General features: G+C 35.2%; 1 protein-coding gene across 1 annotated transcript; it reads left to right on the top strand.

Annotated features, from left to right (window-relative positions):
- Window positions 1-1,674: 1,674 nt before the first annotated feature.
- On the top strand, window positions 1,675-13,015 carry drd4a (dopamine receptor D4a). Its single transcript, XM_019089374.2, has 4 exons — window positions 1,675-2,508; window positions 4,573-4,685; window positions 7,249-7,820; window positions 12,355-13,015. The coding sequence occupies exons 1-4, from the start codon at window positions 2,281-2,283 to the stop codon at window positions 12,564-12,566; spliced, it is 1,125 nt and encodes a 374-aa protein (XP_018944919.1). The 5' UTR covers window positions 1,675-2,280; the 3' UTR covers window positions 12,567-13,015.
- Window positions 13,016-21,868: the final 8,853 nt, after the last annotated feature.

Raw genomic sequence — 21,868 nt, 5'->3', positions numbered from 1 at the left:
TGGTTTATGGTGGTCATGTGCTGGCAAAGTACCAGCATAAACCAGCAAAGGACCAGCATAAACCAGCAAAGCATAAACCAGCAAAAGGACCAGGATAAACCAGCAAAGGACCAGCATTAACCAGCAAAAAGAACCAGCATAAACCAGCAAAAGGACCAGCATGAACCAGCAAAGTACCAGCATAAACCAGCATACCAGCGTCGAAATATACCTAACGAACATATGGTGGTTTTTTCAGCAGGGCAGAAATCTGTGTGAACTTCTACATACAGCAGCCCGGACGAAAGCAGCACTAATTTGTTTTGACAGATGTTTAATCAACCTTTTTACAAAAGACAAACACATATTGTTTAAGCCCTGTTCTGTGAGGGACACAAGGCATGACATATGTATCCTGCTGTGCGGAATGCAAAACTCTAAAGTCTAAAATGATCTAAAGAAGTGTCCCAAACCCCTCTAAAACCAGCCTGCTCCCAGTATATTTATACACACTGTTTTTGTAAACTCATATACCTTAAACAGACTACAATTATATAGATAGGTTTTAATTTAAAATCTTGGGGGGAAAAAAACTAGGAAAGAGTAAAACCATCACAAATGTTTCAGCAACCGGTAAAATTCATATATTTTCACGCCCGCAAGCAAAAATTGCATTAATGTAACCATAGCAACAGTACAAGCACTTCATGTCAGAATGAGTATCGGACAAACTGTCATTATTTTTTTCACTTTACTATAGATTCACAAACTCAGACTTAAAACACAAAAACTTTTTTATGACAGTTGGCGCTCTCGTGGATATCTGGATATACAACTTTAGTTTCGCGAGAGAAAACTCCACAGATTTACGTTGTCAAAAATGTCCAACAGAAATTATTTTTAACAGTAAACCCAGATAGCACACGTACATCTGCAAGATCTGTAAAAGATCATTTCATCTGGAAATCATCTTCTGTGTACAAACATCTGATAGATGTCTTTAAGATGTCAGTTTTACATACATTCTAAATCATAAACATCTTAAAGACATCTTCTAAATGTCTGTTTGACATCTGATAGGAAACAACAAAAAAAATTATTGCAGATGAGCAAACACTCAAAAAAATATGTCTTGCAGATGTCAAATATACATCTCCATGATGTAAATGTGCTATCAAGATTATAGCTATTTGCACAGTGGATAACAATTAATTTGAGCGATTTAATATACCCTGATAGCACACGTACATAATGGAGACGTCTATTTGACATCTGCAAGACGTATTTTTTTAGTGTTTGCTCATCTGCAATACATCTATAGGACGTTTCCTATCATACGTCAAATATACATTTAGAAAATGTCTTTAAGATGTTTATGATTTAGAATGAATGTAAAACTGACATCTTAAAGATGTCTATCAGATGTTTGTACACAGAAGATGCTTTCCAGATGAAGCTGACATCTTGCAGATGAAAATCATTAGATAGCACACATACGTACGTCTGAAAGATGTCTGTTAAAGATCTCTTCATCTGGAATAGTTCTTATAGACGTCTTTAAGATACATACTGTGCGTGCGTTCTAAATCGTAAACATCTTAAAGACATCTTCTAAACGTCTATTTGACATCTGATTGGAAACGTCCTATAGATGTGTTGCAGATGAGCAAACACTCTAAAAAAATACGTCTTGCAGATGTAAATGCAGACGTCAAATAGACGTCTACGCGATGTACGTGCGCTATCAGGGTAAAAATGAATATAAGCGATTTAATACAGCAGCTTACGTTAAAAATACGCAAGATTTAAACCTGCACCTTCAGCCAGTCGTGGAAAATGTCACACCCCCCGTCGACAGGACGAGATTATCAGGATTGTTCGTCGAAACTAAACGTTGAGGCTGACACGTCTCTGGCTTTATCCAGCCACATTCACACTAACTTTAACAAGTGATGCTATTATAAACACAAGCGTTTTCTACAACCTCAGGGTAATATAATGAAACGCCTCAGATACTAACAGCGCCCCAGTAACGCGTCGCTAAGCCGCTTTTAAGGCTCTGGATGGAAATAAGCGCTCGAAGATGCGCGCGCTGCGAACCTGACGGAAAACTTTCGCGTCGAAAAGCGAAGAATGAAGCGCGATGATCTTAGAGCTTAGGACAGAAAATAACAGCACGCAGCTCCAAAGCGGAACTTTCTGAGTTTCGAGAAACGCGCAAATCATGGCAAAGAAGAAACGGGTTTTATCGGTCAGTTTTCTCAAGGGATGCCCAGATGACAGGTTATTATAGAGGCAGACATGCCGGCCAACCTCACCGCCTCCAGCCACAGCACCAACTACAACTTCCCAGCGCTCATCTTCGGGATATTATTGATCGTTATCATCATCTGCGGGAACGTGCTGGTGTGCCTGAGCGTTTACACGGAGAAAGCGCTGAAAACCACCACGAACTACTTCATAGTGAGCTTGGCTGTTGCTGATCTGTTGTTGGCTGTTCTGGTCTTACCGCTGTTCGTGTATGCAGAGGTGAGTCGAGCCACTTTGACATTTAGCCTGATATAATATTGTATTAGCGCCTACAATGTTTAAGGTGACCAGGGAACAAACAGATGCCAACTTTAAAACCCTGCTAAGCTGGTTTGTCTGGTGATCATCTTAAACGACGAGGTAAAACCTTCTTATTGGTTGCCTAGCACTGTAAGTTTTGACCACTTTTATGATGGTTTTCGCATGTCTATACTAAACCTAGTTTATGCAAAGTCAGCTGTATGCAATAACGTGATTTCATGGAATATTAAAAAAGTAAATAAATTATTTACGTCATTTTGATTATATATTATATTTTCTGAATGCTAAAATATATTTAAATATTTGATTTTGAGTGTGTGTGTGCATATATATATATATATATATATATATATATATATATATATATATATATATGCAATATTAAAGCCTACTTAATATTGAAAAAATTAATATACATTATGTTTATCTATGTTCTATTATTGTTAACACCTTTTTCTTGATAATAAAACAACAAACAAACGGGGAAAATAAAAATATAAATTAATACATTTTGAGTGTGTGTGTGTGTGTGTGTGTGTGTGTGTGTATAAAGCAAATAGCATGAATTATTTATGTAATAGTTAAACATTTAATTTTGAGTATGTGTGTCTGTCTGTGTGTGTGTGTGTATGTGTGTGTGTATATATATATGCATATGCAGTATTTTCTTACTAAAATATTTAAATAAATAAATAAATAAATATAAATTTATAAATTATACACTAGTAATATATTTAAATATCCAATTTTGATATATATGTAATATAAAAAATCAAATTATTTATTTTTTTGTGTTTGTGTGTATACACATACACTTAATATTTAAAAAATATAAAATTATTTAAATTTTTAAAATCAAGTTATTTATATATTTATTTTTTAGCATGTGTGTGTATGTACACACAAACACATCATATGAAAAAAGTAATGACTTAAATATATAATATTACATTTTGAGTCATTTTTTTTTGAGAATGTGAACTTAAAAACATTGTTTCAACAATAACTGAAGCTTGCCATTAACTATGTTTTTCATGGTAACAGTAATCTATAATCTTTCATCTATTTACTTGATTGTAATTAAGTTCTTAACCAATCTTATAAACAACTATACGGCACTGTTCCATAACAGTGCAAAACAAACTTAGCATCAATACTCAGTTGTTACCCTTGCGTGAAAACCTTTGCAGACATGCATTCATTCGGCCCCCTCCTGCTGAGACCGTCTGTCTCTGCCAGAGCCGGACGTCATAAACACACATCGCACAATACGCATTGTCTGCCACCACGGGATGTGTGCGCGAGGTCCGAGACCAAAGAGGCCTCCAAAAAACTAGCAATCGGACATTCCATTCAGGCATGGATTCAGAGCCATGCTGGTTACCGTGTCCCCTAAACTGGATACTGAGGGCCCCAGACAGTGGGGACAAGGTCACCGAGAGCAAAGCTAACGGCTCATGGTGGTCTGGCTGGCTCCTCAGGTCAAGGACACGGAGAAAATATGCTCCAGTGAGTCAGCTGTGGCTGTTAATTACAATTTTACATGAGCCCCCTCACCATAATCTCATGCCTTCCACTTGTAGGGTGAATGTGGCTCGTTGGCATGGGAGAGAGGCCATTACCAAAAAAGCAATTAAGAATCTGTCCTCTTCTCCAGGCCAATAATTAAAATGCCATTAAATCCTCCTCTCTGCTGTTTTATCTCTTTTTTTAGACTGCGGGATGTGTATCAGCCACTAAATTACCATCAGCCCCGGAGCATGAGGTGTGTGTGTGTGTGTGTGTGTGTGTGTGTGTGTTTGGATTGGTTGTTGTGACAACGCCAAGCTGATAATAGGGAAATTAAGGTTTCACAGTCGCTCCGCTGTGGCTCTAAGAACACAAAGTTAGGGGAAGGTGAAAGAGGTCAGAGAGCCATGGGAATGGAGTGATTGGAAAAAATGGTGAGGATAGACAGAGGCATGGATGATAGAAGCAACAGATGGGTGAAGAGTAAAAGATGATGATTTTCTCTCTTCTCAGTTCCAGGATGGGGTTTGGTCCCTCAATATGACCCTATGTGATGGACTGATGACCATGGATGTCATGCTCTGCACCGCCTCTATATTTAACCTCTGTGCCATCAGCATAGACAGGTGCGTCTGACTTCAACCTGTTGCACACACTGTTTCTGCGCGACACAGGATTATTACCAAAAAAGTAAAATAATAATGATAAATTAATTAATTAATGAAAAATTCATAAAAACTCATTACTTAAAAATTTTAAAAGTATATGAATACTTAAAAAATAAAATAAGAATACTTAAAAATAATAATAAAATAAAAATTATTTAAAAATAAAAATAAAAGTTTTAACTGATTTCAGTTCTCTTTTTTCTCTTCTAACTTGAGGTACTAAAATACATAAAACTAGTATAAATATTAATAAGAACAGGCACACTTAAATAATAATAATAACTATGTATTTATAATTAAAAAACAAAATTATGAAAACTTCAACTATAAAAAATAATAATAATAATATATCAGCGGGACAAAAACAACACTTTTTACTTAGACGCCCATGCATTATCAGTTTTGAAAGTTTTGTCATGGACTGTTTTCCACATTTTTTAATCAAAGTCATCATCAAAAGTATGAAATAGCACAAATTAAATAAAGTGAAAAAATTGACAATTTAAAAATGAATTACCATATGTATGTAAATTTGATAATATGAGATAATATTATATTTTTTGTTAATATACATATATATTTTTCTTACATTATGTTATTTATTTTACCATTTGGCATTCTCCATTTTCATTTTAGTTAGATTTTAATAATTTAGTTTAGCAGTTTTTACCATTATTATTGTTATTATTATTATTATTATTTTAAAATGTGTCTGTATAGTTTTTATTCATTTCTATTTCAGTTTTAGTTATTTTAGTATATCCCAAGTTAAACTAAATGAAAATGAAAAATGCTTATAAAAATATATCTTTTTGTATTTTATTTTATTTAAAATTAATTTATTTCAAGTAATGAATACATGTATAGTTTTAGTTATCTATAATAACCCTATTCCCAACCTTATGCAAATTAGATTGCATGCCAATGTACAGTACTAAATAAGTTTCTGCTACTTCTAATAAAAATGTATTGATTTCCAGTCATTATCAAAGAAAACAACTCACCATGGTTACCCAGAAATCACTTTGTTTTAGGGATAGAGTTGCAAAAATGCTGTGTACAAGACATACAATTTATAAAACAGGCCTTTAAGGTCTCATGGGAATTGGATAAGGATTGATGAATTTAAATTCACGCAGTACACTGATTTTACACAGCTAGTTTATATTTTGGAAGCTGTAAGGGTCACAGCAGGTTACCTTCCTAATTATGGGTCTGTTTGAAGACACTATGAAATAGCATTTATAATAAAAGTGGCTTCCTGCTATGATTAAAAGAAGAGAGAGATGGGCAGAGACAGAGACTGAGCAGATGTGTTCAGAATAACTAAATGGCATTAAGTTGCATTACCTTGGAATCACACCTGATTCCTCATTTAGACCCTCCTCTGCTGTCCGAGTCAACCGCAGGGTCATTAAGATCCCTCCTGCCTTCCTGTGTGGCTCAGCAGAAGGCGCTTTGAGAGATTAATGAGATACACACTCTGGACAGCACTCTGTAGAGTTACAACAGCGTGAAACTTGTTATGCAAGGAAAGACTGCAAACACATCGTTTGGCAGAAGTCACCACACACTCAGCATGAAAAAGCAATGTGTGGAGAACAGATACACGGACCACCGCTGTGTGAGCTGTGAGATGCTGGGATGCCTCAGGGTTCACACTCCTGTTTACAAACATACTCAGCCAGTAATAAAGACACATGGCTGTTTCTATCCCTGATAGGACGATATTCAGCTTTGAGAACCAGTAAAATTCATAGAGAACGCAGCTTAACTCAAATTTATTTATAAAGACCTTTCAAAAGCATAACAATGTACCTAAGTGCTGCACATAGATAACATTAAACTTTAAAAGTCATTAACAAACAAAAAAGCAACATATCATCCAGTTATTAAATAAAATTATATGAATGAATCTCACATATATCAGTGTTTTGCACAAATCATACTCAAAATGTACACCTCTAAATTTACACTTATTAATTTTTTTATTTAATTAATTAATTAATTTATTAATTTTTTTACAATAAGCATACATTTTTTTTTTTTTTTTTTTTTTTTCAGGATGACCACAAGGAATTTTGGGGAAAATCGAATGCTGAAATGTAATATACTGTATATACATTATATATATATAATATATATATATATTATATTATATATATATAATATATAATATATTATATATTATATTTCTCAACATAGATTTAGGGGTGAAATATGACCTGGACATTTCACTGGTTTTGTGAGATTCACCTTTATGCTTTATCTTAAACTGGAATCACATTATAAAACACATACACATTGGATATGAGTGATATTATCTGATTAGCAGTTGAGGGTTCAGGGGAATATTAGGTCAACACATAATTGGGTCAATCAGCGAATAAGAGATTGGAGCAGTGGCTTGGCTAGCATATAATGATAAAAGCAATGTGTTCATCAGGGTCAAGAACATTTCTATGTTGATTTAATAGCTTTGCATGGACTGTCTTGTAATATCTCATATGGCTGGCTCCAGGTTCATCGCAGTCTCCATCCCTCTTAATTACAACCGCAAACACGTGGATCAGCGACAGATTGTCCTGCTTTCAGCCACATGGATCCTGGCCTCGGCTGTGGCCTCCCCCGTGATGTTCGGAATCAACAACGTCCCCAACCGGGACCACAGCGAATGCAAGCTGGAGGACAACAACTACGTGGTGTATTCCTCCGTCTGTTCGTTTTTCGTGCCGTGCCCCATCATGCTCTTGCTGTACTGCGGGATGTTCCGGGGCCTGAGGAACTGGGAGGAGGCGCGGAAGGCCAAGCTGAGGAGCAGCATGCAGGCCTGCAGAAAGCTTCAGGAGGCTGCCGCGTCCCTGCAGCCGCTGTCCGGCCTGCCGCCCCCTCTGCCACCCGTGATCAAGAAAGATCTGACTGACATTACCTTAGAGGAGCTGGAGCAGGACCCTGACAGCCCGGAGCCCGTGTGCATGCTCGCCTACCCCGGTGGGACCTACCATGAACATCGAAACCAGAACCGGCAAAGGAAGAGGGCGAAAATAAATGGGAGGGAGAGGAAAGCAATGAGGGTGCTTCCTGTTGTAGTAGGTAAGAAGACATGAAATATATCATGTCCTGTTATTCTCTAGATTTTATGACCCCATATTAATTGAGAGACTACATGAATTAATTTATTAAGGTACAAATATTCTGTCACACCTTTGGGCCATTTACAAAATGGTAAAAAAAAATTATGAAGAAAGAAATGGAGGCCAGTTACAGCACCTAAAATATTCACTTTCCCTTATAAATCTTCACCTACAATTTTTATGTTGACAAAGTTCAGGGGCATCTTTTTACTAAACTACTAAAATTTCGGTCTCACTGTTGTTGTGTTTTCTGCTGGTGATTAGGTTTATGAAAAGTGATTGATAAACCCTCTAAACATTAATGAAATTATTGATAATGATTAATTAATGATGCTGAAATACCTGAAAATTTATTCATTATTGACTGTTTTTTTATGACCAATATTCTTCCCATATATGGAAATGTTATTTTGAACATTTGAAAAGCTAATTTTAATTTATAATGTAATTTAATTAATTGATGGGACATTTATTAAAGTTTTGAAAAGTTACTTGAAATTTATAGCATAGCATTTATATTGAAAAAAAAACATTGTGTGTGCTTTTTTTTATGTTTTTGTAGCCTTAAATTTCCTGTTTGTTTGAAGGATACAGTTAGCATGACATGCTTAAACATTTTTTTATTAATTAAAAAATAATAAATTGACAGATAATTTATTATTAAAGTAGCAAAGAAACGTTTTTGCCTAAAAGTAACATTTATTAAGGTAAAGGGAAACTAGTTAATTTTCTAGTAGCTTTGATTCAATCATAAAATGCACCAGAACAAAACTGCAGATGCATATTTACACATCTGCTCTCTCTTATCACCAAACAAGGAAAAAAAAACAAAAAAACAAAGAGATGAAAAAAAATAGTACTGGGCTTAGAGGAGTGATTACAAACACTCTTTCTACTTGTGCTGAAATGAGGAAGTCCTCCGAGCCTCATTGGCTAATCATTCCTCACCAATCTTCCAATCCGATTATGATCTAAGCCTGGTTTTAGTCCAGCAGGCAGAGTGGGGACAGCCGTCACATTGAGACATGCACTTATCCTCTTCACGGGTTCCTGGGAGATGTGCCACCGATGTGCTCTGTACAGTACTGACAGTACCTGCCAATCATTTCACCCCTTGTCTCCCTGAGTACATGAGAGACAGAGAAAGGGGGACAGATAAAGGTCAGGATTTCCACAATACACATTGACAGTCAAGTTCAAAAGGTCGATCTCAAAAAAAAAAAAAAAAGGTTTTACATAAAACATGACATTTGATTGTTTGCAAAATAAAAAAGCATAAAGGCCAAAGTACATTGGACCCCACTGACATAAATTTCTACACTCTTAAGGTTCTTTATTGGCATCCATGGTTCCATAAAGAACGTTAACATCCATTCAATATTCAAAATAAAGGTTCTAAAAGGGGTTTTTCACAGTGATGCCATAGAAGAACCATTTCTTGGTCTGTAAAGAACCTTTAAGAAAGCAGTTATAAAAAAAAAAAAAAAAAAATTAAAAAAAAAAATCTTAATGTGAAGAACATTTTAATAATCTGAACAAACTTTTTCCACTATAAAGAGCCTTTTGTGCAATGAAAAGGTTCAATGGATGTTGAAGGTTTTTCACTGAATCATAAATTGTGGTAAAGAAACTTTATTTTTAAGAGTGTTTCACAAAAAGTTCTTTAGAATTTTAAATTGTTCTTCACATTAAGAAAGGTTTTTGCAGCCACGCTGTAGAAGAACCATTTTTGGTTCTCCAAAGAACCTTTCAGTGACAGTTCTTAAAAAGGAACCTTTTATTTTTCTTAGTGTGAAGAACATTTCCATAATCTGAAGAACCTTTTCCACAGTAAATAACCTTTTGTGGAATGGAAAGTTTCCATGAATGTTAAAGGTTCTCTGTGGAATTATTGATGCCAATAATGAACTTAATTTTTTAGAGTGTAGAGAAAAACAAAAATTTTAAGTTTAAGAAGTTATTCTATGGAATGGCTTCGAAAAAAAAAAAACCTTTGGATTTTTTAAGAGTGCAGAGATGCCCTTTCCGGTGACTTTCAGCCATCCTACCTGTTCTCTCCTTCCTCTCACTTCTGATGGATGACAGATCTGTGGAACCTAGCAGGAGCGGGACAGATAGATTGCTGGGTCATATTTCTGACAAGAGCAACCCTCCATACTGCAATGCTTCTGTCTAGAAGCTTTCAGAGTAGAAGTGAATAAAATAACTTATATCTGATATCTGAAATGATGCTTGCTCAGATTAAAAATTTAGTTATATATGCCTCCAAAAAGCTATTTAAAATACTGTAAAACTAAGAGAACAGGGTTAGATGTGTAAACGTATGCAAACCCTGCAGTTATTTGTCTGCTGCTTTAAATGCTATAGTTAGGTGGATTGTGATTGTAAAAGTGATTCCAACAATATTGTTTCTCAGTGTTCAGTGTTGCCAATTCTGTGGTTTTCCTGCAAAATTGGGTTATATCTATACTGTTGCCGTAGGTTGTTTTTTTAGTCCACAGGTTAAAGCGATCTCTCCTGAACACAGAAAACTATGGGGGGAAAAGGTGATTGGGCTAGTTTTCAATAGCAATTGGGTTGGTTTAGTTTCGCAGACCTGGCAACCCTGTCTGTATCGTCATTATAGCTGTAGTCACAGAATTAGAATTATTGTTATAGTTATTGTCCTTGATGTGACCATGATTTTTTTATTAATGGTTTGCCATTTGTTTACACAAAGAACAATAACTACACTGAACAAAATTATAAACGCAACACTTTTGTTTTTGCCCACATTTTTCATGAGCTGAACTCAAAGATCTAAGACTTTTTCTATATACACAAAAGGCCTATTTCTCTCAAATATTGTTCACAAATCTGTGTTAGTGAGCACTTCTCCTTTGCCGAGATAATCCATCCACCTCACAGGTGTGGCATATCAAGATGCTGATTAGACAACATGATTATTGCACAGGTGTGCCTTAGGCGGGCCACAATAAAAGGCCACTCTAAAATGTGCAGTTTTACTGTATTGGGGGGGGGGGGGCTCCAAAAACAAAACCAGTCAGTATCTGGTGTGACCACCATTTGCCTCACGCAGTGCAACACATCTCCTTCACATAGAGTTGATCAGGTTGTTGATTGTGGCCTGTGGAATGTTGGTCCACTCCTCTTCAATGACTGTGCGAAGTTGCTGGATATTGGCAGGAACTGGAACACTCTGTCGTATACGCCGATCCAGAGCATCCCAAACATACTCAATGGGTGACATGTCCGGTGAGTATGCTGGCCATGCAAGAACTGGGATGTTTTTAGCTTCCAGGAATATGGAATATGGGGCTGTGCATTATCATGCTGCAACATGAGATGATGGTCGTAGATGAATGGCATAACAGTGGGCCTCAGGATCTCGTCATGGTATCTCTGTGCATTCAAAATGCCATCAATAAAATGCACCTGTGTTCATTGTCCATAACATACTCCTGCCCATACCATAACCCCATCGACAGCATGGGCCACTCGATCCACAACGTTGACATCAGCAAACCGCTCACCCACACGACGCCATTCACGCTGTCTGCCATCTGTCCTGTACAGTGAAAACCGGGATTCATCCGTGAAAAGAACACCTCTCAAAAGTGCCAGACGCCATCGAATGTGAGCATTTGCCCACTCAAGTCGGTTACGACGACGAACTTCAGTCAGGTCGAGACCCCGATGAGGACAACGAGCATGCAGATAAGCTTCCCTGAGATGGTTTCTGACAGTTCGTGCAGAAATTCTTTGTTTCTGCAAACCGATTATCGCAGCAGCTGTCCGGGTGGCTCGTCTCAGATGATCTTGGAGGTGAAGATGCTGGATGTGGAGGTCCTGGGCTGGTGTGGTTACACGTGATCTGCAGTTGTGAGGCTGATGTACTGCCAAATTCTCTGAAAAGCCTTTGGAGACGGCTAATGGTAGAAAAATGGACATTCAATTCATGGGCAACAGCTCTGGTGGACATTCCTGCAGTCAGCATTCCAATTGCACGCTCCCTCAAAACTTGCGACATCTGTGGCATTTTGCTGTGTGATAACACATTTTAGAGTGCCCTTTTATTGTGGCCAGCCTAAGGCACACCTGTGCAATAATCATGCTGTCTAATCAGCATCTTGATATGCCACACCTGTGAGGTGGATGGATTATCTCAGCAAAGGAGAAGTGTTCACTAACACAGATTTAGACAGATTTGTGAACAATATTTGAGAGAAAATAGGCCTTTTGTGTACATAGAAAAAGTCTTAGATCTTTGAGTTCAGCTCATGAAAAATGGGGGCAAAAACAAAAGTGTTGCATTAATAATTTTGTTCTCATGAAGAAAACGATATCTACTCTATATGAGTGTCTGCACCAACCGACAGCAATGTTGTATTTACTATGTTCTATAAAGTCTGGTGCACTTAAGAGCATTTTACTGAAGAACAGTTTGTGTTAATAACATGTCCATTAAAAAAACATTGACCTGTCATCTCCAGGTGCCTTCCTGTTCTGCTGGACGCCATTCTTCGTAGTGCACACGATGAGGGCTCTCTGTGAAGACTGCTACATCCCCAGCAGCGTCACTAGCATCGTGACCTGGTTGGGCTACGTCAACAGCGCCCTCAACCCCGTCATCTACACCGTCTTCAACACAGAGTTCAGGAAGTTCTTCCGGAAGTTCCTGCCAACTCTGCCCAACTGCTGCTAACCGGAACATGCTCTTTGCTAACAGTTTACGAACAAAACATACCCAAAAGTATAAATAAACCAGACAAATAATGCTTACATGTAAATACAGCATGAAACAAAAATGAAAGTATGGATATAATGCACTGTTTGCTGCCTTTACTTTTTTACTTCATGGTTTAATTTCGTATGTTTACATTTTGAGAGCTGACGTCAAACGGCCTCATTCATGAAAAGCAAGCAGAACAAATGTGCATAAAACGTTCGTAAAATCATTCTTATGTAAACTGTCGTTTCATAATTTCCATGTAAATAGTTCATAAAACTAATGCTACATAAACTGATACAATCATACAACACATGCATGTAATTTAAATGCATGTACTGTAAATTGTTCGTAAAAATCTGGTCGTGGACCAAACTCCTGTACGATGATTACACACGAGAACGGTGAAGAAACATGAAGTAATGCAAAAATACATAGAGAATGTGACATGCCCAACAAATCAGAAATAACTTGCTTTTGAGGCGTTGAATCAAAAATAGCAGTTTATGCAAAAACTAACAATTTAAACATTCATTCTGTTTGTGTTTCGTAAACGAGGCACGGTTTATGCTTTGAAGCTTCTATGACAGGTATGTCTGTGGAACGGTCTCCCATCTACGATGACCTCTCTTTGCCATTACTGTTCTCATGTGATACACGAAGGAGCTCGTCCAGCGGCCCATAAGCCTACGAGTCAAAGGCGCTCATTTTGTATCTGATTGCACTGACTTTCATCTGAGAAAGAAATGTTTCCCACAGACAAGAACTACTTTGTGCTGATGTCCAAATGTACAGATAAAGACATTTAGTGAGCTCAAATATCTGTTAATTTTATGTATTCACCTAGCAAAAAACTTATTGGATGAAATGGCCAGAACTAAGAAGACTGTGAACGGGAGTTTTACTAATGGAGAATGTCAAAAAAAAGAACAAAATAACATCGCAAAGGTTATTAATTCTGATGCTGACAGTTTTAGAAACAGTAACTGAAGCGAATCGGCCAACCGCATCAAAGAATCTGCAATGTGAAGATCAAAACTGAATCAAAAGTGGTGAATCTGCAAACAAAAACTGTTTCAGGACATTCTTGTATGATTCTGGAGAACTGTACTTGTTTGAACGCTGAGGCAAATGTAGGTTAGATGTTCGTTGGTGATTGTTTTCATGCCTTTTGTGCTATTTGTACTCTTCAGGTCACACAGTGTATATTAAAAGCTGAGTGAACCCGTTACACCGTGTTTACACACTGAAAGTGGTTTGATATCAGTGAACATGGTGTTAGAATGTTAAAGCGATATTTGAATCTGTTTTCTGTGGCTTTTTTTATGAATTTGAGTTATTGATTTCACTGCTGAGCCCACATTGTCAATGGAATGCTTGCTGCTTTTGATAAATTAAAAAAATATTTTTAAAATACAACTTAGAGAGGATCATAGAATAGATCAACTGGAATAGATCAGCTTAAGTGGCCATCAATATATTACCATATTACCAATATTCCAAAGTGTATTTCTCCATCAGAACAGATTTAGAGAAATTCAGCATTACTTCACTTGCTCAGCAATGGATGCTCTGCAGTGAATGGGTGCCGTCAGAATGAGAGTCCAAACAGCTGACAAAAACATCACAACAATTAATCCACATGTAATGTAAGTAAGTATCAAGATGCTTGTTTGTAATAAATCCATCAACACATTTTAAGCTTCAAGCCTCTATCCATAATATATTGCTTCCTTCAGTGAAAAAGTTTTCTCATCTGAATCAGGAGAGAAATGTGCACAGACAATGCACTGTTTACAAGCAAAAAAAAAAAAAAAAAAAAAAAAAAAACAGTCCAAACCAGCTCTACGCAAATATGTGGGTGGATTTTAATGTGAGACGACAACAGGGGATGGATTTTGTCAGTGGTGGATTTATGGATTATGGATGTTATTATGAATTATACACTGGTATTTGTGCCAGAGGTGATAGTTAAAACACCTTGATGATGGATTTGTTTCTTACAAACACAACTTTTCACTTCACAAAATGTTAAGTGATGGACGTGTGTGTTGTGGATTATTGTAATGTTTTTATCAGCTGTTTGGACTCTCATTCTGATGGCACCCATTCACTTCAGAGGATCCATTGGTGAGCAAGAGATGCAATGCTACATTTCTCCAAATCTGATGAAGAAACAAACTCATCTACGTATTGGATGGCCTGAGGGTGAGTATATCTTCAGCAAATTTTAATTATCAAGCAAACTATTTCTTTAAGTTCGGGAACCCATGACCTATAGAGAAAACAAGACAGTACGCAATTATCTGGACATGCATTATTAAAACAGAATATTCCATCACTATTAATTATTTACAGTCTGTCAGATTCACGTAACAAGGGTTTTTCTCACATGCTGAGCACTAAGCAGGTATTCGTTTCGATAAAATCTCATCAACCTCTTCTGTCATCTGTCTGATGTTTCCTCCCTCATTCTTTATACAAAGAAGTATCTTTTTTGTTCCAAAAACATTCAAATGTAATTTCCTTAAAAGTAACGCTAAGAGTGATATCAAGGTCAAACAGAGATGGTGACGTGTGTCCTTATGTAGCCCACGGGGGCAAATGTATTTCCTGATGCTTTTAAAATGAGACATGTCAAAACTTATTATGCTCAGAAAACCACAGTGGCAGCGGCAGCCTGTCCAGGTTCATTCCACACACTCTCTCGTCAAGCAAAAAAGACGGAGACCTGTCAAACAACACCTGAGACAGCTAAAAGACACCAAGCAGTCTGAGAATGACTACAACATAGGCTAAATGCATATGGAGCAACAGAGAACCTCTAGATACTCAAAGCTCTTCACCTCTAGATACTTCAAAGCTCAGGAGGTCTCAGCTGAGTATTTACGCATGTACGTTGTCTCCGAGATTAAAATAGTCACAAATTAGTCAGCAGTTGATGTACAGTAAGAGTATAGAGTTGTAAAATAAACATGAACAGCAGCTCAGATCATTTGATGGGACTTTGGTCATATTGAGATCTTTGACTTTGAGATATTGGTTAAAATGGAGCACAGTTTGAAACTCTAGAAAAGAAATGTGAGATTACTTACTTTTTCTCAAGAGAAATATAGGAGAAGGATACAGGAGAACTCAGGTTTCCATATGATCTTAATATCATTGCTGTCTGGGAGACACGATTCAAACATTAAAGAGGTCGATCTGTAATCTTTATTTCCTATAAATTAGAAATCAACAAATAACAAATCTCAGAAAAAGGAACTTTCAAAAACCAATACTAGAATATCAGAAGCTATGATAAAGTGTATCTAGATTTGGTTTCAAGTGTAAACAGTATAAAAGGAAATGTTCCTGTAGCTCATACTGTGATCAGGGCAATAGCAACACCAAGGTCATGGGTTTGATTCCCAGAGAAAGCAAGGACTGGTCAAACATAAATGTGTGCCTTGAATGCAATCTAATTTGCTTTGGATAAAAGCATCTGCCAAATGCATAAATATAAACAAGACTGTCTGGGGAAAATGTGAATGTTTTGCCTTTGCAAAACTCTGCCACCGCTATAGCGTGTTCTGAGTGGTTGCATGGGCTTGCTATGCAGTTATTAGCCATTAAGAGTGGTTTTTTTGTGTTGCTGTACAGTTTCTGGGTAGCTCCCAGGGCGTTGCTATGCAGTTACTTATGTGTTCTGAGTATTTTTATGATTCTATGCAGTTAATCGTGTTCTAAGTGTTCTAAGTGTTTGTGTGTGTGTGTGTGTGTGTGTGTGTGTTGCTTTGCAGTTAATTAGGTGTTCTAAGTGTTATGATTCTGTGCAGTTAATCGTGTTCTAAGTGTTTGTGTGTGTGTGTGTGTGTGTGTGTGTGTGTGTGTTGCTTTGCAGTTAATTAGGTGTTCTAAGTGTTTTTATGATTCTGTGCAGTTAATCGTGTTCTAAGTGTTTGTGTGTGTGTGTGTGTGTTGCTTTGCAGTTAATTAGGTGTTCTAAGTGTTTTTATGATTCTGTGCAGTTAATCGTGTTCTAAGTGTTTGTGTGTGTGTGTGTGTGTGTGTGTGTTGCTTTGCAGTTAATTAGGTGTTCTAAGTGTTTTTATGATTCTGTGCAGTTAATCGTGTTCTAAGTGTTTGTGTGTGTATTGCAATGCAGTTTCTCGGGTGTTCTGGGTGGTTTCCAGGCTGTTGTTATGAAGTTACTTATGTCTTCTGAATGTTTGCCGGACATTATCTATGTGGTTACTGAGGTGTTCTGAGCGGTTGTTCGTGTTTCTAGGGGATTTTAGGTGAATGCTTACTGGCTCAGCTCAAACGAGCACCACCCACAATCCTCCATGAGATTGAGATTCTAAACGCTTTCAAAATGACTGAAGTTTATTCTATGAAAAGGTTCAATTACCTCTTTCCTTGAAGAATAAATGGCCTTCCTCTTATAAGTTCCACTCCAGGGTCACTGCCACAGGTTTCCAGAAATAAACTTAACAAACCATAATCACCTTTCATAAAAAAGCAGCAGCATCTTCTCCATTAGCATCAGAACCCCTAATACAGCCCTCATTACTAACATAGAAATGTCAGGGGGAAAAAACTAAAAGCTTTTAGTGTAAATGTCAGATCTCAGGTTCTGACAGGAAACACTTTTAGAGAATACACCCGTTTATTTACAATACAATAAACATGAGTGAGTAGGCTATCGATTGTGTTTGCACAAAAAACGTTTACTCATCTTCATGTCATTTCAAATCAGATTTTTTTCAGTCTCAAATGCGTCTTACACATATTAGATTTTTCAGATTCATACACAACATAAATAACACAAATACTCATGCTACTCATGCTACGCTCTAATCATACAGCGTAAGTCACGCTGTGACTACGCTTTTTCCGTAACACACTAAAACAAGAATAATGAGGATAATCTTATTTTTGACTAAAATTACAATTAATGTCAGTTTATTCGGAATCTCAAGCAATAAACTGTAAAAATTAACATAAGGGTAAGTAAATGATGCTTCTGGTCCAGATTATGTGATTTTAAAGACCTTCAAAGACGAAGTAACTCCTCTTAAGTCTTTATTGCTCAGTTTGTCCTAGACAGACATTAATTCTCACGAGGGAAGTTTTGGTTACCAGGTTTTTAAGAGAGAAATATAACAGATCTGACCTTAATATGAGAACACATATCAAGAAATGATGTGAGACAGATAGAAAGAAAGACTGAGAGAGAGAGAGTGAAAAAGATTTGACAAGACAACCCTGGAGAATCTTTCCCTGAAGCACGGAGACCCTTCCTTCAGCACTGAATGTTCCGGCTTCAATACAGGTTAAGCTCTGCTGACAGCATTTGTCCATTACCACAGAAGCTAAATTATTACTTTTACTGGGATTATCTGGTTACATCACAATAGAAAACTTTTAGGCGACAGCAGCCCTTTTTGTTTTATAAATCAGGCCTCAAACTTCAGAAATATTCCCAGCTAACAAAACATGTTCCAGTTAAGTTCTGAATTTCTAATTCTAATATATATATATATATATATATATATATATATATATATATATATATAGATATATATATATATATATATATATATATATATACAGTACAGACCAAAAGTTTGGAAACATTACTATTTTTAATGTTTTTGAAAGAAGTTTCTTCTGCTCATCAAGCCTGCAATTATTTGATCAAAAATACAGAAAAAAATGTAATATTGTGATATATTATTACAATTTAAAATAATTGTTTTTAATGAATTATACTTTTAAATTATCATTTATTTCTGTGATGCAAAGCTGAATTTTTAGGATCATTATCACATGATCCTTTAGAAATCATTCTAATATGATGATTCATTATCAAAGTTCTGCTGCTTAATATTTTTTCAGAACCATGTGATACTTTTTTAGGATACTTTGATGAATAAAAAGTTAAAAAAAAAAAAAAAAAAAAAAAAAAAAAAAAAAAAAAAAAAAAAAAAAAAAAAAAAAAAAAAAAAAAAAAAAAAAAAAAAAAAAAAAAAAAAAAAAAAAAAAAAAAAAAAAAAAAAAAAAAAAAAAAAAAAAAAAAAAAAAAAAAAACAAAAAAAAAAAAAAAAAAAAAAAAAAAAAAAAAAAAAAAAAAAAAACATGAATAAAAAAAAAAAAAAAAAGCTATGTTTTTTAAAATATAAATATATTTTGTAATAACAATATACACTACTGGTCAGTAATTTTTTTTTTCTTTTTCTCTTTTTTTTTTCAAAAATTAAATAAAATCAATACTTTTATTCAGCAAGGATGTGTTAAAATTGATAAAAAGTGATAGTAAAGAAAATATATTATTAGTATATATATTATTAGAATTTTTTTTTTTTTTTTTGAAATAAATGCAGTTCTTTTTAACCTTTTATCATCAAATATATTAGACAGCAGAACTGTTTCCAACACTCATAATAAATCAGAATATTAGAATGATTTCTAAATGATCATGTGATAGACTGGATGTTACATGTGACACTGAAGGCTGGAGTAATGATGCTGAAAATTCAGCTTTGCATCACAGGAATAAATATTTTTTAAAGTATATTCAAATAGAAACTATTATTTTAAGTTGTAATAATATTTCACAATATTACTGTTTTTTTTTTTTCTGTATTTTTGATCAAATAAAAAAAACATCCAAACTTTTGAATGGCAGTTTTCAAAAAACATAAAAAAAATAGTAATGTTTCCAAACTTTTGGTCTGTACCCTATAATAATATATATATATATATATATATATATATATATATATATATATATATATAAATATATATATATATATATATTACAATTTAAACAACATTCAACTAAAATATTATTGAAAAATCTTGTATACTGTAAATGTTTTTGTGCTAATGTTTCAACAACCTTATTAAAGAATTAGTTCACTTCCAATTTACTCACCAGTGTTCATGTCTTTCTGTCTTCAGTGCCAAAGAAATTAAGAACATTCCAGGATTTTTCTCCATATAATGGACTTTAGTGGGGATCAATGGGTTGAAGGTCCAAATTGCAGTTTCAGTGCAGCTTCAAAGGGCTCTTCACAATCCCAGCCGAGGAATAACGGTCTTATCTAGAGAAACGATCGGTCATTTTCTAAAAAAATTAAAATGTATGGACTTTTTAACCACAAACCCAGTGAGAAAAGTCAAACGCCCTTTACAAAAAAGGTAAAACAACGATGTCTGACAATTTTGAAGTTGGAAGAGAAAATACGATTTTTCCTACCCTACCTTTTTGAAGAGGAGTACACAGACGAAGAGCTAACCGCGCGCTTTAAGAAAAAGACATGAACATCTCGGATGACATGGTGGTGTGTGAATCATCAGGAAATGTTTAATCTGGAAGTGAACTATTCCTTTAAAGACGTGACAACTTTGAACAAACGTTCAGCATTGCTGGAATAATGTTTGTTCATAACTTTGAAAGAACCTTGCCCAAAATCTTTTCAGACATTTCCTTGAAGAATATGTACAAACACTCTTATACAGTATCAGCTTTCAAACAGCAGTAGTATCTGTTGCTTCACTGACTTGCGTAATGGAAAACCACTGCTGTTTGGTTCAGATGTGTCTCTTTAGATGATTCTAGAGCCACTGACCGGCTTTTTGGCTTGAGCGCCCTTCCCATAATTCCCCCAACAATCTTCTATCCCTGTGTATCGATTCACATTTGGACACTAAATTACAAAAGGTAATAAAAACACCATCCTGCGGCAAACTATCAGCCAAGGGTGCTCATGGGAAATCTAAAGTTGAGGCTGTGTATTCTATTCAGATATCCTCCGAAATTGAGCTAGAAACCTCTAAAGAAACTGCACAAGTATTAAGTGTCTGAACACTTTCAGTTCAAAATAACACAATCAAAAACTTTAAACTTACAATACTACAATACAACAAACTAACCAAATTAAAAAAAAAAAAAAAAAATTGAAACATTCATCAAAAAGTGCTTCAAAAATAGTTTAGCAGCTTTATGACGTCGATTAAATAACAACACTAAACATGAGAAAATTCTGCAACTAATGTGCAATATGACTTGTTTAGGTTAACATCAGGGAGTTTTGATTGTTAAATCTGGTGAGGTTTCTTTCGTGTTCGTGTATCTTTAAGTCTGGATCTCTTAATCTTAATCTCTAAATGTGTCATATCCATAATAAATGGTTATCATGATAATGCACTTTACATGTGTGTGGCATCAAATCCAAAATCCATTGAATAAAGAGGCATGAAAAAACTTTGATTTTCCCGTTTATTTTTGTTTTGAAAACACTATAAATGTATAATAATGTACAATGCAATCCTTCATTAGAATTTGTTTCTGAAATGATATTATTGTCCAATTAAAGGAATAATTCACCTAAAAAAACCCTTCTGTCATCATTTACTCAACTTCATGGTGTTTCAGCTTAAATCTGTTTGACTGACTTTCTGTTTTGAGCTGCTCTCTGACATACAATGAAACTAGTGTAACTAGCTCAAAAAACACAATGAAAGTATCATAAGAAAATTTCCATTCTGCTTTCAATTTATAATATATGCACAAAACATCACATTTAAATGTAGAAATGTAACAAAACAGTATGCATGAATGAGATTTGTATGGAAGCTTGTTTCCACCATGGGTTAAAAAAAAGTAATTGTGACTTTTTATCTCAGATTCAGACTCTTTTTTTTTTTTTTTTTTTTTTTTTTTTAGAAACTTGCAATTCAGAGAAAAAAAGTCAGAATTATTAGATATAAACTCTGAATTCTGACTTTTTTCTCACAATTCTGACTTCGCATCTCTCAATTCAGTTTTTTTTTTCAGCCATGAAATTAAAAATTAAAAACGTAATTGTGACTTTTAATCTCACATTTCTGACTTTTTTCTTGAATTTATCTCACATTTCTGATTTTTCTCAGAATTGCAAGAAAAAAGTCAGAAATAGTGAGATTAGAAGTCGCAATTACATTTTTTATTAACTACATATAAAACCCATAATTTCAAGAAAAAAAATAGATATATGTGAAAAAAAGTCAGAATTGCAGTTTTCAGAATTTTGACCTTTTCTCTCACAATTCAGATTTTCCATCTCACAATTTGTTTTTGTTTTTTCCGCCATGGAATTAAAAATAGGAAAGCTAATTGTGACTTTTGTTTTGATTTTTTTTCTCACAATAGCAAGTTTATATCTCACAGCTCTGAATTTTTCCTCAGAATCGTGAGATAAAAAGTCACAATTCCCTGTTTTATTTTATTTTATTCCCATGGGTAGGGA

Source organism: Cyprinus carpio, chromosome A25, assembly GCF_018340385.1.
Source record: "Cyprinus carpio isolate SPL01 chromosome A25, ASM1834038v1, whole genome shotgun sequence".
Taxonomy (NCBI): domain Eukaryota; kingdom Metazoa; phylum Chordata; class Actinopteri; order Cypriniformes; family Cyprinidae; genus Cyprinus; species Cyprinus carpio.
Note: the sequence above shows the minus strand (reverse complement) of the source record. Positions and strands in the feature narration are given on the sequence as shown.

Coding starts and splice junctions, on each gene's coding strand:
- drd4a (XM_019089374.2), top strand. CDS start 2,281: ATGCCGGCCAACCTCACCGCCTCCAGCCACAGCACCAACTACAACTTC. Junction 2,509..4,572: donor CGCTGTTCGTGTATGCAGAG/GTGAGTCGAGCC, acceptor CTCTCTTCTCAG/TTCCAGGATGGGGTTTGGTC. Junction 7,821..12,354: donor GGTGCTTCCTGTTGTAGTAG/GTAAGAAGACAT, acceptor TGTCATCTCCAG/GTGCCTTCCTGTTCTGCTGG.